The following is a 14,607-nucleotide window of genomic DNA, read 5'->3' on the forward strand; positions in this document are numbered from 1 at the left end:
TTATCTTTGCATGAAAACCTCGCATCTTTTCGAACAAAGAGGGGCAGCTGTAAGCACGTGATTTTTGCTCTATGAAAGAATTACTCCCAAAAATTCAAAATAAAACGATTTTCCTTGCTGTGCAATTTTGAGAATTTTTGTGACATTTTTGGATAATTATTTGTATTTGTCTGTGCATATTTATTTGTTAAATTAATAAAAAATACAAAAATATGTAGCATTTTGCATGTAGGATTTAATTCTACAATTGTTAGTAATTAAGTTTATTTTACAAAAATTGAAAATTACAAAAAATAGGCATCTTTTGCATTTTTAGCATTTAATGTCCATATGTACAATTTTATGCTTAATTATTACTTAATTGTGCGTTAATTGTTATCGGGAGTTAATTTGCGCTTTTATAACTTATTAATAATTTGAGGATTTTTAGAATTTAGTTTTAGAAAAATAAAAGAAGAAAAGAGAGCAAAAATATAAAGAAAACCGGAATTGGGCTCTTCTTCAAATTCAAGCCACAAGCCCAAAAAATACCCAACCTTCCCCATGACCCGGTCCATTTCAACACGGGTCGACCCGGTCCGCCCCATAACCCAAATACCCAACACCCCATCTCCCTATCTTACATTTCACAAAAACAAAACAAGAAAAAACCCTAAAAAATGCATCTGCCCCCCTCTCTCTTTCGCTATTCTTCTCCAAGCTTCCAAGCCCATCCATGGCTGCTCACTCCAAACAGCCCCTCCCTCGTCCGCCATTTAATAAATTTCATGGCCTTCTGCAAAGATAATAACGCGTTAGACTCTGAAGGCGCGGCTTAATTAAATCATATTCTTAAATTCGGGTGCACATTGATGTGACCCAAATCCGAATCTCAACGAAGTCCGAATGTGTCGACGATCACGGGTGCATTGATTGTGACGTGGTTCGAGATGCATTTCCACGACGTTGCAATTCCATAAAAATAAATGATAATAATAAAAGCGGTTTAAACTTAATAAAAGCACGTAAGTCACAACATGTAGTTAAATCAGATATTTAGCCATTATAACAATTTAAGCGACCGTGCTAGAACCACGGGATTCGAGGGTGCCTAACACCTTCCCTCGGGTCAACAGAATTCCTTACTTAGAATTTCTGGTTCGCAGACTTCATTTGGAAAGTCGAAAATTTCCTCGATTTGGGATTCAAGATAAACCGGTGACTTGGGACACCAAAAGCCAAACCTTTCTCAAGTGGCAACTCTGAAATAAATAAATAATCCCATTTTCGAATATTGTCACTTAAATTGAAAAAACTCCCTCGCACATTTATCCATTGGGGTATGCGCGCAAAAATGAGGTGTGACACTTACTATTAGGCCAAGATGTTGGTGGCCAGACTTTAGTGCGGAGCATAAATTTATGTAAAATGATGTTGCACTAGTGCCAAGATCCTTTCTTCATATTTAAGAAAGGATAAATATTACTTTTTTCCTTTTTTTAATTAAAAAAGAAATTTATATAGATTTAGTGCGGAGCACAAATTTATGTAAAAATACATTAAAATTATAATATATATTAGATATGAATCGTTAGTTAAAAATACAATAATTTCAATATTAATTTTTTTTTAAAGTTGAAGTTATAAGGTTTAAATCTTGAATTCGTCTCTGCTGCGACTTATTGTGTGGAAGAGTCTCATTCGTGTCACTGTGCATTAAACTTTAGTGGTAAGATCTTTGACATTATTTTGGTATGCAATTGCACACAATTGTTCACTATCGAGCTTGATTTATTAGACTTCTCCTAAACATGGTGAATATACTTAATATTTCATTAGTCACGACACAGAAGAATAAAGGAAAAAGAAGAACAAACGTACACAATATTAATCGAGTGTTAGTGTCTCATGGCTCATTGTTGAATTTTTGGATAAGCCGGTGCATAAAGTATTCACATTCACGCTAGGTCTGAGGAAGGGACGTACTTCAAGGGGTATGATATAGACAATCTAACCTAATGCAAGCATTAGTGACTGCTTCCCCAACTCGAATCCATAACCTATAAGTCACACGGAGACAACTTCACTATTGAGTCATGACCTAGCTTTAACAACTTAGATGTATTGATTCCAACAATATGGATTCTTTTAGTAATCCTTCTTCCTCCTTAATTTTTCTTGTCTTTAATTTAAGCCAAAAATTAAGGTGGTCCCATTTCAGAACTATCTATATTAAGTGGGCGTTTGAACATAAGAATTGTAAAATTTCAAAATAGGGTGAAATTTTTTTTCAAGTGAAGATGATATTTGAAATTTAGAGTTTTGTTTGGACATGAATATATTTTTGGGTTGTTTTTGAAGTTTTATGAGTGAAAATTTTGAAAAATGACTTTTTGGAGTTTTTAAAATTTTTGAAAATTTCCAAAATACATCTTCAAGTGAAAATTAGAAATTTTATGAACAAACGCTGATTTTGAAAAAAAAAATGAAAAAAATAGGAAAATTTCTTATGTCCAAGCGGGCTCTTAAACTCTTATTTCATTAAAACTTACACTTCCATTTTTTAGTCAATCAAGAATGACATTATCATTGTTAGACCGATTCAACCCCCTTAATATATAAAGAACGGTAAATGGTCAAATATATTCTTGTACTATGAGAAAATATTTAAATATATTATCTGTGATACTTTGGGTCTAAATATATTTTTACCGTAATATTATTGGTTCAAATATATCCTTTTTAATTAAATTTATCCAATGTGGACATCTAATCCTACGTGGCACTGATATTTGAGGTAGATGTCACATGTCATGCTACCTCAGCGCCCCTGGTCCATATATAAAAGACTAAAATTTGAAATACAATATTTTTCATGTTAGCGGTAATGGTGGAGGGGAAGAGAATTTTCGTGGTGAAAAAAAATAGAAGGGAGGGGTAAAATGGGTTAGGGGCAATGAGGTGGCAAGTCCTGTGACTTCCATCTCATCAAATGTCAGTGTCACGCAAGATTGGATTTTCACTTTGACAAAGTTAATAGAAAAAGCGTATATTTGAACCAATAGTATAACGGCAGGGGTATATATGGACTCAAAGTATAATGAGTGATATATTTATACCTTTTTTGATAGTACATGGATATATTTGGCTCTTTTCCGTATAAAGAAAGAAGAGAGGTTCAATATACCAGTATTTCAACTTCTATTGATTATTTCAACTACTCAAATGGCTAAGAGGATTGTTAATTCACGTAAAACCCATATTTGGGCCTTGCTCAATTTTCACTAAACCATCAGTGGGTAAGCTAGGACATTATGCATGTGATACAAAAGTAACTTAGAAGTAATGTGGAACATCATATTCTTCAACTTATCTGGTTTATTTTACAACAACAACAATAACAACAACCCAGTATAATCCCACTTAGTGGGGTCTGGGGAGGGTAGTGTGTACGCAGACCTTATCCCTACCCTGGGGTAGAGAGGCTATTTCCAAATAGACCCCCGACATCCTTCCCTCCAAGAACTTCTCACCTTGCTCTTGGGGAGACTCGAACTCACAACCTCTTGGTTGGAAGCGGAGGTTGCTTACCATCAGAGCAACCCCTCTTGTTTTTGAAACAAATAATTAACTGTGTCCGTATATCCACCAACAGAGCTGTCAGTAATTAATTACTCCATCTATTTCAATTTATTTTCTTAATTTTAATCAGCACGAAATTTAAAAAAAAAAAATTACAATTGTAACTCTCAACGTGCCGTAATGTTTGTGTAGCTATAAGACTTTTGAAACTTGTGATCTTAAACACGTAATAATATTTGTGTACTTATAAAAACTTCTCATTAAGAAAAGAGAAAAGAATTAAATTTACCCCCTGCTTTCAAATATTGTTTCAATTTAACCTCTGTTAGACTTGTGATCTTAAGCATATTACAACGTTTGTGTAGCTATAAAAATTTATTATTAAGAAAATATAAAAATATGTTATTATTTTTTAAATGGATTAATTATTAGAAGTGACAAACTAAGTGAAAGGATGAAGTAGTATATATCTAGAAACCTTTGGAATGATTGCTAATATATACTCCCCTATGCAACTTCTTGCTTATTTTTTTGCCCTTTTACATTGATACAAAGGGAATTTGTCCCCTATATGTCACTTAAGAAAAGAGATAGTAAAAAAAAGGCACTATGGTACACTAAGTTCCCGTTGCGCGCGGAGATTGGGGAAGGGTCGGACTATAAGGGTTTATTGTACGTAGCCTTACTTGTATTTCTGCAAGGGGTTGTTGTTTTCACGGCTTGGACCCATAACCTCCTGGTTGCATATATAGTAGCAACTTTACCCGTTACATCAAAGCTCCCCTTCGGAAAAAAGTGACCGTAGTATGGGATAAATTTCTTCCATTCTCTCCCAAAGTGAGGTGTCTTTTCAAACAAAAACACACATTTATGTGAATTGTGCCAGAGAAATCACCCCATGTGCTAGTAATTAAGATAATAACTCATTGACACCTTCATTGTTGATGGATCCAATTGAGTATATAGTATAAATGATCGAGCAGCTAGCATTTTTATTGAATTAGTTAAATTTGTATATTTATAATAGATAGTAACCAACTTTGCTCTTTATTGAATCAGTCATATTCGTACGAAATGCAAGAGAGTCATTTAATTTGTCTATGCACAAGTATAAAACTCAATCGTACTAAGCTCCCGTTATATATAAAGTTCAAGAAAGGGCCAATCTACATATGTCTATTTTGTCTATTTTATGCCGTATTATCTTATATTTCTACAAGTGTCTATTGTCTTTGTACGAGAATTTACCTAAAATTTGCTTTCTTACTTTGAGTTTCCATTTCAGATAGATGATTGTTTTAGTTCTATGTTGAACTATCTTCGAAAAGTTTGAAAACTAAGGACATCAAACACTTCAATATAAACGAAATATTAAAAATCTACAGCAATGTATAAAATAGTAGTAATAGCTAGTACTGTTAAATATACACTATTGAACCGAGAGTTTATTGGAAACAGACTCTCTATCTCTATAAGGTAGGGGTAGGTCTGCGTACACACTAACCTCCCGAGACTTTACTATATGGAATTATACTAGATATATTGTTATTGTTGTTGTTATTAAATATACACTATGAATTTGTAACATGTCACGTATGCAGAAATGAGAAGAAAATATAAATAAACGGAGTAAACTTGAGAATGTATAGGTGGCACGTCTGGTTAAATAAGCCGATTTCAGGTATTCAATCACTTTGTTATTTCGAGTATATCTTCTCAATTTCAAGGTTAAAGTCCTCCTTTGAACATATACATTTTTTAAAAAAAATCTACCCTATTCTGTCACTAGTTATGATTTTATAAGATAGCAAGTGTTCGTAATTGGATTCTAAATTTAATTTTATATATATATTAGATTGCATAATACAAATATAGAGCTTGAATTAAAGTTATTGAGTTCAGTCGAATTCGTAAGTAATATACGTATTATATATTTGAAACTATGTGAAGTGTATCAAACCTATATAAGGGGTTTATATGTCTAATTAGCAATTCTAACACAAGTTAAGGTCACAATATATAAACAGGATGAAAATTTATTGTAGGTGAAATACCTTACCACCCCCCTAAACTTGTCACGAATTATTAGTTACAGTCCTAAACTATTCGTGGTCTTAATTACCCCCCCTCAACTAGGTCTTTTGAGAGTCATTACCCCCCTGAATGCTGATGTGGCAAATTGTGTGGGTGCACTCACATGCCACGTGAATTTTTTGTATAAGTGGCATTTTTTTTGAAAAAAATATATATTTTTACCTTTTAAGTATGTTATTTTTCAGATAATTTTTTTCGAATATAATTTATAATAAAACTTGGATAGAGCTACATCATTTAGGCTAAATCTTTTTATTTGGCTAAAAATAATAATGTTTTTGTTAATATTTTTTGAATTTGTCCTGAAAATAAAGATTTAAACAATTGAAATAAATAGTCAATTCATCTAAAAAGTTATAAATATATAAATTTCAAAAGTATATTTCTTTTTCAGGTAAAATATATAAAAAGTATATTTTTAGAGCACCATAATTTAGAGCAATATAAAAAATTATAGCCAAAATAATTAATTTCAAACTATGTATTTTTGTAACTGTTTAGATGTCTTGACTATTTATTTCAATTGTCTAAATCTTTAATTTCAGGTCAAATTTAAAAAAAAGATTAACTAAAACTTTATTATTTTTAGCCAAATAAAAAAATTTAGCCTAAATAATGTAGTTCTATCCAAATAATATTATTAATTGTATTCGAAAAAATTATATAAAAAAGTAACATACTTAAAAAGGTAAAAATATATTTTATTTTTCAAAAAATGCCACATATACAGAAAAATCCACATGGCAGACAAGTGCACCCACACAATTTGCAACATCAGCGTCCAGGGGGGTAATGGCTCTCAAAAGGCCTAGTTGAGGAGAGTAATTAAGACCACGAATAGTTTAAGGGTGTAACTAATAATCCGTAACAAGTTTAGGGGGGTGATAAGGTATTTTGCCATTTATTGTACTTGCGGTTTCTTAATGTTGAGACATCGAAGCTTACAAGCATATCATCACTTTAAAAGAAAAGACAAATCCTAAAGTAAAAGGGATAAACGAATTAATATACAATTTTTTTTTATACATGTACATTTTCATAGATTAACAATAATTAATTAATGTAGTGGAGTCTTACTTATTCAAAAGATAGAGAGAGTGAATCTCGAAAAATAATGTTAAAATTGAAAGGAAGTGTACGTCTGTCCTAATGAGGAAAATTTGGCTTAGTGAACTTGAAACCCCAATTAAGGTAAAATTTATTAAATTACTAACTTAATTAGATATCCACCAAATTATAAGAATATAGCCCAAGTTGAAATTGTTCATTAACAATTTAGATTCAGAGTATGTTTCATAAATGTGTGTATATTCATAGAATGAGTCCCCAGTTGATTTTGTTTGTTGAAAGTTTTTTGGAAGAACTTTGAATACATATATGTTTGATAAAATCTTCTTTAAATTATGAAAATTAATTCCAGCAAAGTTTTTTTCTTAAATATTGAAGTCCAATTTTTTTTCTTTTTTCCCAAATGTTATAACTTGAAAAAATAGAGAATTCTATTATCATTTTTTCTCATAAAAAATCCAATTTTCTACTGATAAAAAAAATAGAGGAAGATAATCTATATTTTACAAATAAACCCGAGTAATTGGGATTTATGCCGGATAAAGCTTAAATTTCTTCCAAATCCATGAAAAAGTATGAGAATGAGTCGTAGGTGATTGTGTGTCTAAGTCAAGTTTGGCATAAATCTTTATTTGGCTTCTTTGTCATACTAGATTACCAACGAGACTTTACTTAAAAACACAAATATTATTCAGGATGCAACTTGTTTTTTCTGTCAAAGCGAGGACGAATCACTTAATCACATCTTCCTTGATTGTATAAATGCTAGGAAATATTGGCAAGACTTAGGCTTCATGCACTATATTAATCATCTTACCAATCTTCCATGTGCACATACTTGGGTACGTCAGCTCATTTTTTATAAGAACTTCAACCCTCCTTTCAACATTAACCCTAAAATGTACTTACCAATTAGTTTATAGAATATTTGGAATACACGAAACAACAACCTTTTTAATATGACTAGGGATAATATTCTTCTTAAAATAATTACTCAACAAGCTGCTGAATATACATATTTGGCTTCTTATACACGTGAGACTATGTAAAATAAAAATAGCTAAGAATATTAAATGGAATACTCCAAATGCTCAATTCTATAAGCTTAATATAGATGGAGCTTTTTCTGATAATACAGCAGGAATAAGAGGATTAATTAGGAACTTCAAAGCTGAATGGATTTTAGGTTTTTCTGATTCTGCACCACATGAATCATCCACCTTTGCGGATCTCTATGCCTTGACACAGGGTCTGAAATTAGCTTAATTATGAAAATAACATCACACCTCTGGAGGTGGATGCAAAGGATCTTATCCTATTACTACATACTGAAACTATTGCATTCTCTAATATAATTGCTGATTGCAGGTATTATCTGGGCCAGCTAGGTAATCCTGTAGTCAAACACGCGTACAGAGAGCAAAACATGGTAGCAGACCAACTAGCAAAAGCAGGCCACAATTCTGGAAATGAATATTTGCCAACAGTTTTTGAAGTTGTTCCTATTTTTGTTGAACCAATTTTTGCAAAGGACAAGGCTAGTTTGTAAGGAACTCAATCAGGCCAAGACACTGCTTGGTAGAATCATAGTGGCAATATGGATCAACCCTACTCGTGTGTAATTAGTTGTCATGATGATAATTCTAATAGAATGACCATGACAACTGTAAATATTAGTAGTAATTTAAGGCTTTGTAATAGGACAATGAATTGTGTTAGGGTGCCAGTTAGGCCCCAACCCTCTGTACGCGATTTATAAGTTCTAATAATATATGTTATCTTTCTAACCAAAAAAAAAAAAAAGCTTAAATTTCTTCGTTCTTAAATTCATTCCACCACGTTAATTGGTGAAGAAAAACTCAGAGATTAAATAAAAATAAATAAATAAGAATAACAAAATAAAATAGAAAACTAAAGTTGAGGAGTCACGTTCTCCTTCCTAACGTCCGTTCCCAAGTCGACGTTGTTTGTTTGCGCTTGCGCTTCACTCTCTATAGAAGCGCGTGAGGCGGAAACCTGTCCCCCCAAATACTACTAGTACAAAAAAGATCCCTCTCCATATCTACTTCCTCATTTCGTTTCTCTCAGGGAGATCGAGATCTATCCCTCCCCCCCCCACCCCCACCCCCACCCCCCACCTCCTTCTAGCAAATTTACACACACACACACACACAAAAAGTTGTATTATATAATCACATTGTGATCTCCATAAAGTTCGTTAAGGAAATGGAGAAGAAGAGGACGATGGCGTGGTACGTCGTCGTTTTGCTGATTGTCAGCTGTGCATCGCCGGTGAGATCAGACGGTTCAGATCACAAGTACAAAGCCGGAGATCCGGTTCCTCTTTATGCTAACAAGGTCGGTCCTTTCCATAATCCAAGGTAATTTATTAATTAATTTAATCGCCGTTAGATCTCTATCTACCTTTTAAAGCTGAATTTACGTTGTGTTCTATTTAGCGTGATCGAGCTAGTTGTTATGTGATGTCTCGTTGCATTTTGTACTGTTGTTTTTGTTGTGCTCGGAAAAGTGTCGGTGGATATAAAAATGAAAGATTTTTAATGGAAGATGTGTTGTTTAGTGTCTTGATGTGCAGATTTTATGAGTTCCTCGTTTGATAGAGATTTCTGTTGAGCTAACTAATTTACGTACAATGTAGAAAGAGCTACGATTTGGTGATATTGGGATCTCGGATTCAGTATACAATGTGACTGGGTTCACAGAATCACTATCAAATATTTATCGATATTTAGTAGATTTCTTAATACATATATACAGGGTATGGTCACAAGCTACTTAGTTTCCGCGAACCCATAGGTTATACTGAAGATCCGCCTTTGGCTGAGACTCCATTCTTGTATCCGGACTAAGATGGTGTAGATATACTTAAATTAAGTTTTTTTCACCAGTTCTTTTCTGTTCTAATTAGAGATTTTATGTTCACAATGGAATAAGGGTGAGATTTTGGAGAACCTTTACTTTTAGAACAGGTAATTTTCCTTGAACAATAATTTATTTAGTATTGGAAAGGAATGGACCTGAACAGAACGAAATGGATATAGAGGATTCATATAGCCAGCCATAGCTAATTTGAGATTTAGGTCTAGTTGGTTGATTTATTTAACTGAAACTTGGATTGCACCTCTGGAGGCCTGCTACCTCTGACAAGGCTGATTGCATTTATACACAAGGCCTAGGAAATTTTTATAATCTCCCTCTTATGCTTTTATAAGTGCCATACTCATCTATAGGCACTGCATTTATGGAAACGTCTCTATTCTGTTTTCTTTTATCTGGTTCATAGCTGATGGCTTGTTCTGTTTTGGATTTCTTTGTAGTGAAACATACCGGTTCTTCGATCTTCCCTTTTGTGCTCCGGGTATGTAATCATTGTTATGTGGGTTTCCTTTCTTAAGTTACTCACAGAGTTTAAGTTTCAATTTACTGAGGAATGTTCTTGCAGACCATGTGAAGGAGAAAAAGGAAGCTCTTGGTGAGGTCTTGAATGGTGATCGATTGGTCAGTGCCCCTTACAAGCTTGACTTTATGTACGACAAGGACTCAGAAATAGTTTGCAAGAAGAAGCTGTCGAAGGAAGAAGTTGCTCAATTCCGCAGTGCTGTTGCTAAAGACTACTACTTCCAAATGTATTATGATGACTTGCCCATTTGGGGTTTCTTAGGGAAAGTTGATAAGGAAGGAAAATCTGACCCCAGCGAGTACAAATATTACCTGTTTAAACATCTCCATTTTGAGATCTTTTACAACAATGATCGTGTGATTGAGATCAATGCACGAACTGATCCTAATGCCCTTGTAGATATCACAGAGGATAAGGAGGTTGATGTTGAATTCATGTACTCTGTAAAATGGAAAGAGACAAAAACACCTTTTGATAAGAGGATGGAGAAGTACTCACAGTCTTCATCGTTGCCACATCACCTGGAAATTCATTGGTTCTCAATTATCAATTCCTGCGTGACAGTTCTTCTCTTAACTGGTTTTCTTGCCACAATTCTTATGCGGGTTCTTAAGAATGACTTTGTCAAGTATGTAGTCATTTTGTTAATTTATTTTGGTTTATGTACTTTTGTTGGTCTCTCAAGAACAAGTTTGTCTTAGCCTTTGGCTCAATTATTATTCATCTTTACTTTTAAAGGTATGCACATGATGAGGAGGCAGCTGATGACCAAGAAGAAACTGGGTGGAAATACATCCATGGTGATGTTTTTAGGTACCCGAATTACAAATCCGTGTTGGCTGCAGCACTTGGTAGTGGTACCCAGCTATTTACACTGTAAGTATTTTCGAGTTTTTTACTCTGAAAAATAAAGTTCTAAACAGGATATTTAAAAGGCCTTTTTGATGTGTATTTAATCTTTACTTATATAAAAAAATGTTTTATGAATTGTTTTATTGGTCAACTAGCTCAATCTGGCAGCTTTCGACTAGGCAATTAGGTAATTTGTTGTCTGAAGCAGCCCTTTCTAACACTTTTCCCTTTCAATTCCTAGGACCATCTTTATTTTCCTTCTCTCCCTTGTTGGTGTTTTCTATCCATACAACCGCGGAGCTTTATTCACAGCATTGGTCGTCATATATGCTCTCACATCTGGAATTGCAGGCTATACCGCTTCCTCTTTCTATTGCCAGCTAGAAGGGACAAACTGGGTTTGTTTTCATGTCCCTATTATATTGCTTTTCCATTTGAATGTATTTTGAGAATTTTATCTGGTGCACTAACTTTTAGTCCCTAATTCCAACTATATGCTTATTATCATCCTAAAACAAGGATAAAAGCTTTGACCTTTTTTCAATCGTACTTTGTTGCTTGCCATGGAATTATTTTTCTCTATCCTGTTCTTAAGGACGAAAAATTGAAGGTTTGTATATAGCAAGTCAAGTCATTTGTTTGCTGAAAGCACCTACTCTAATGCCATAACTTTGACCCTCTATATTAAGGGTTAGAGGATTCATCTGTTATCACATTGCTCTTTTTCTAAGCAAAGGAAGAAACAGAACTGCGTTAATAAAGCATCTTGTCCAAGCAGGTAAAACAAATTGAACATAGAGTTTTGCATCCTTGATTTAGGCATGTGATGTTTTGTACAATAGATGATTTGTTACTTATTCCTTCTGGACAGAACATTAAGGAAGCTGAGTTGTTATTTAGAGAAGCAGTTTATCTTCATTCTGTCATGTAATTCACTTCATCTTGTATGGGTTACACTTGGTCACGTCCAAGAGATATTACTACATATTATTAGTGAAGTATTCATATCAGAGACAGTGGCTGGCAAGTTTCACTTCATTCTTTTTTGGTTTGTGTATGCCATCAAATAACAGTGTCTCGGTGTTTGTTTTTCACTTCATCTTTTGCGAAGAGTTACACTTGTCATGTCCAAGAGATATTACATGTTATTAGAGAAGTATTCATACCGGATCATGTGGCTGGAAAATTCTACTTCATTCTTTTTTTGGGTTTGTGTATGCCGTCAAATAACCGTGGCTCTGTGTTTCTTTAGTCAGTTGCCTAGCTAATGAAACAAAGCTGAAAATGGAAGTGAATACGGCAAACTTGATCATTAGATTTCCTTTCATCCTGCAGGTCAGGAATTTGTTATTGACTGGAGGCTTGTTTTGTGGACCCCTGTTTCTCACGTTCTGTTTCCTTAACAGTGTAGCAATTGCATACAGTGCCACTGCTGCACTGCCTTTTGGAACTATTGTGGTCATCTTTCTAATATGGGCTCTTGTAACGTCACCTTTGCTTGTACTGGGAGGGATAGCTGGAAAGAACAGCAAGGCTGAATTCCAAGCTCCTTGTCGAACCACCAAATACCCAAGAGAGATCCCACCATTACCTTGGTACCGCGGAACACTACCTCAGATGGCAATGGCTGGATTTTTGCCTTTCAGCGCCATATATATCGAACTTTACTATATATTTGCAAGTGTTTGGGGTCACAGGATCTACACAATATACAGCATCTTATTTATAGTCTTCATTATTCTTATAATTGTCACTGCTTTTATAACTGTGGCATTGACATACTTTCAACTCGCTGCTGAAGATCATGAATGGTGGTGGAGGTATGTGTGTTCATTTACTGCTATTGCTATTCAGTGATCTTTCTTTTCAATAATATATGCATCAACCAATTTTTGTTCTTCATCTATGCAAGCAAAGAAAGAGCGTTGAGAATCCTTTTGCAAAACGTTACTTTGATGTGCTTAACATCATGATATTTCAGATGAACATTTGAAGAACTAATTTGTATATGTTGCTCCAAACAGGGCCTTCCTTTGTGGTGGATCAACTGGACTCTTCATCTACGGCTACTGCTTGTATTACTATTATGCCCGTTCTGATATGTCCGGCTTCATGCAAACCTCATTCTTCTTTGGATACATGGCTTGCATCTGCTACGGTTTCTTTCTCATGCTTGGGACTGTTGGTTTCCGCGCAGCCCTATTTTTTGTCCGTCACATATACCGGTCAATCAAGTGCGAGTAGGAAGCTGGTGGGATGGTCTTCTGTCTCTTACAGAATCCTTTACAGATCTGGTATCTGGTATCCAAGAAGACCATGTAGGATGGTAGGATCTCTTGAGATGAAGCATGTATTATCTTACGCCGGAAATTTTAAGAACTTTTTGCCATTTTTCATTTACAGCTCAACAGTTTATATCGATTAGTAGATTTAGAGTTTCCTCATTCCATATTCTAATCCTTCCAACACATTATCCTAGTCTGTCTAGTATCCCTTTTACTGCATTGGGCAAGCTTTGAGCTATAATTGTACTGGTCCCAAATTTCAAAAGAATGTATGAAATGAGCCATTCACTCGTTGAGCATTGTCCAATTTGTTTGAGTCTTGATTCCAACTTCAGTATTTAGCTAAAGAGTTAACAATATATGGGAAAAGAAAAGACTACTCAAACATTTTCCCTTATTTTATTATGTATTGCTATCTGAACTCATCGCATTACAATAACTTACTACTATAGTAGGGTTATGGTCCCTTCTTGCATCTTTGGAACTTAAATCTCTTCCTTCTTGTAATTTTATCACTTATCTTATGGCTTATTAAAGGAGCAGCCTGGTGCACTAAGCTCCCGTTATGCGCGGGGTCCGGAAAAGGGCCGGACCACAAGGGTCTATTGTATGCAGTCTTATCCTGCATTTCTGCAAGAGGTTGTTTCTATGGCTCGAACTTGTGGCCTCCTAGTCACATGACAACAACTTTACTAGTTACGTCAAGACTCCCCTTTCATCCTATGGCTAATTATCTTACTTATATCTTATTCTTTTACTTCAATTTTTATTTTTGTGTTCGCATTGTGAGAACTGGGTATGCCATAGCGGTCTGGTACCATCCCTGCCAGTTAGGCTATGGATCCACACTGTGAGTCACTAGTTCGATCACAATAGTCGAGCACCACCACTGTTAACTTGGGTTCATATTAACAAGGGTGGAGTCCCAGCGGTCTGACACCACCCTTATCAGCTAGAGATCACACCCATTTTTCACCTTGAATTGATCAAAATATACGACGTTTTGACACCATTAACTGAAGATTAGATCCTGTAACTGAAGATCTGTGGCTAACTGATATTGCCCATCACCATTATCATAATGACACATTTTGACACCGTCCCTGTCAGTTAAAGATCTCTGATAAGGCTGCACTATGCCAAGGAGCATATCTCAAAATTTGTTCAATCATCTCAACTAATCTGAAAGCTTTTCTTTTTTAACTTTATGTACAAGATTCTTATTACTTAAGAGCGCATATCTAACACAAATTATCACATGGTATTCTATATCTTTCAATTGGAAAGGCACAAGCTTTTACGTAATACATGATTTATTCAAAGTTC

At 34.5% G+C, this 14,607-nt stretch overlaps 1 protein-coding gene across 1 annotated transcript; it reads left to right on the forward strand.

Moving 5' to 3' along the window:
* Positions 1-8,795: 8,795 nt before the first annotated feature.
* LOC104224997 (transmembrane 9 superfamily member 3) lies at positions 8,796-13,577 on the forward strand. Its single transcript, XM_009776741.2, has 7 exons — positions 8,796-9,104; positions 10,062-10,102; positions 10,187-10,772; positions 10,883-11,020; positions 11,238-11,394; positions 12,332-12,816; positions 13,021-13,577. The coding sequence occupies exons 1-7, from the start codon at positions 8,950-8,952 to the stop codon at positions 13,238-13,240; spliced, it is 1,782 nt and encodes a 593-aa protein (XP_009775043.1). The 5' UTR covers positions 8,796-8,949; the 3' UTR covers positions 13,241-13,577.
* Positions 13,578-14,607: the final 1,030 nt, after the last annotated feature.

Source organism: Nicotiana sylvestris, chromosome 4, assembly GCF_000393655.2.
Source record: "Nicotiana sylvestris chromosome 4, ASM39365v2, whole genome shotgun sequence".
In the NCBI taxonomy this organism is placed as follows: domain Eukaryota; kingdom Viridiplantae; phylum Streptophyta; class Magnoliopsida; order Solanales; family Solanaceae; genus Nicotiana; species Nicotiana sylvestris.

Bases quoted from the DNA above. Each gene is read 5' to 3' on its own strand.
- LOC104224997 (XM_009776741.2), top strand. From the start codon at position 8,950: ATGGAGAAGAAGAGGACGATGGCGTGGTACGTCGTCGTTTTGCTGATT. The intron at 11,021-11,237 runs GTAAGTATTTTC...TTCAATTCCTAG, and splicing joins GGTACCCAGCTATTTACACT to GACCATCTTTATTTTCCTTC. The intron at 11,395-12,331 runs GTTTGTTTTCAT...TTCATCCTGCAG, and splicing joins AGCTAGAAGGGACAAACTGG to GTCAGGAATTTGTTATTGAC.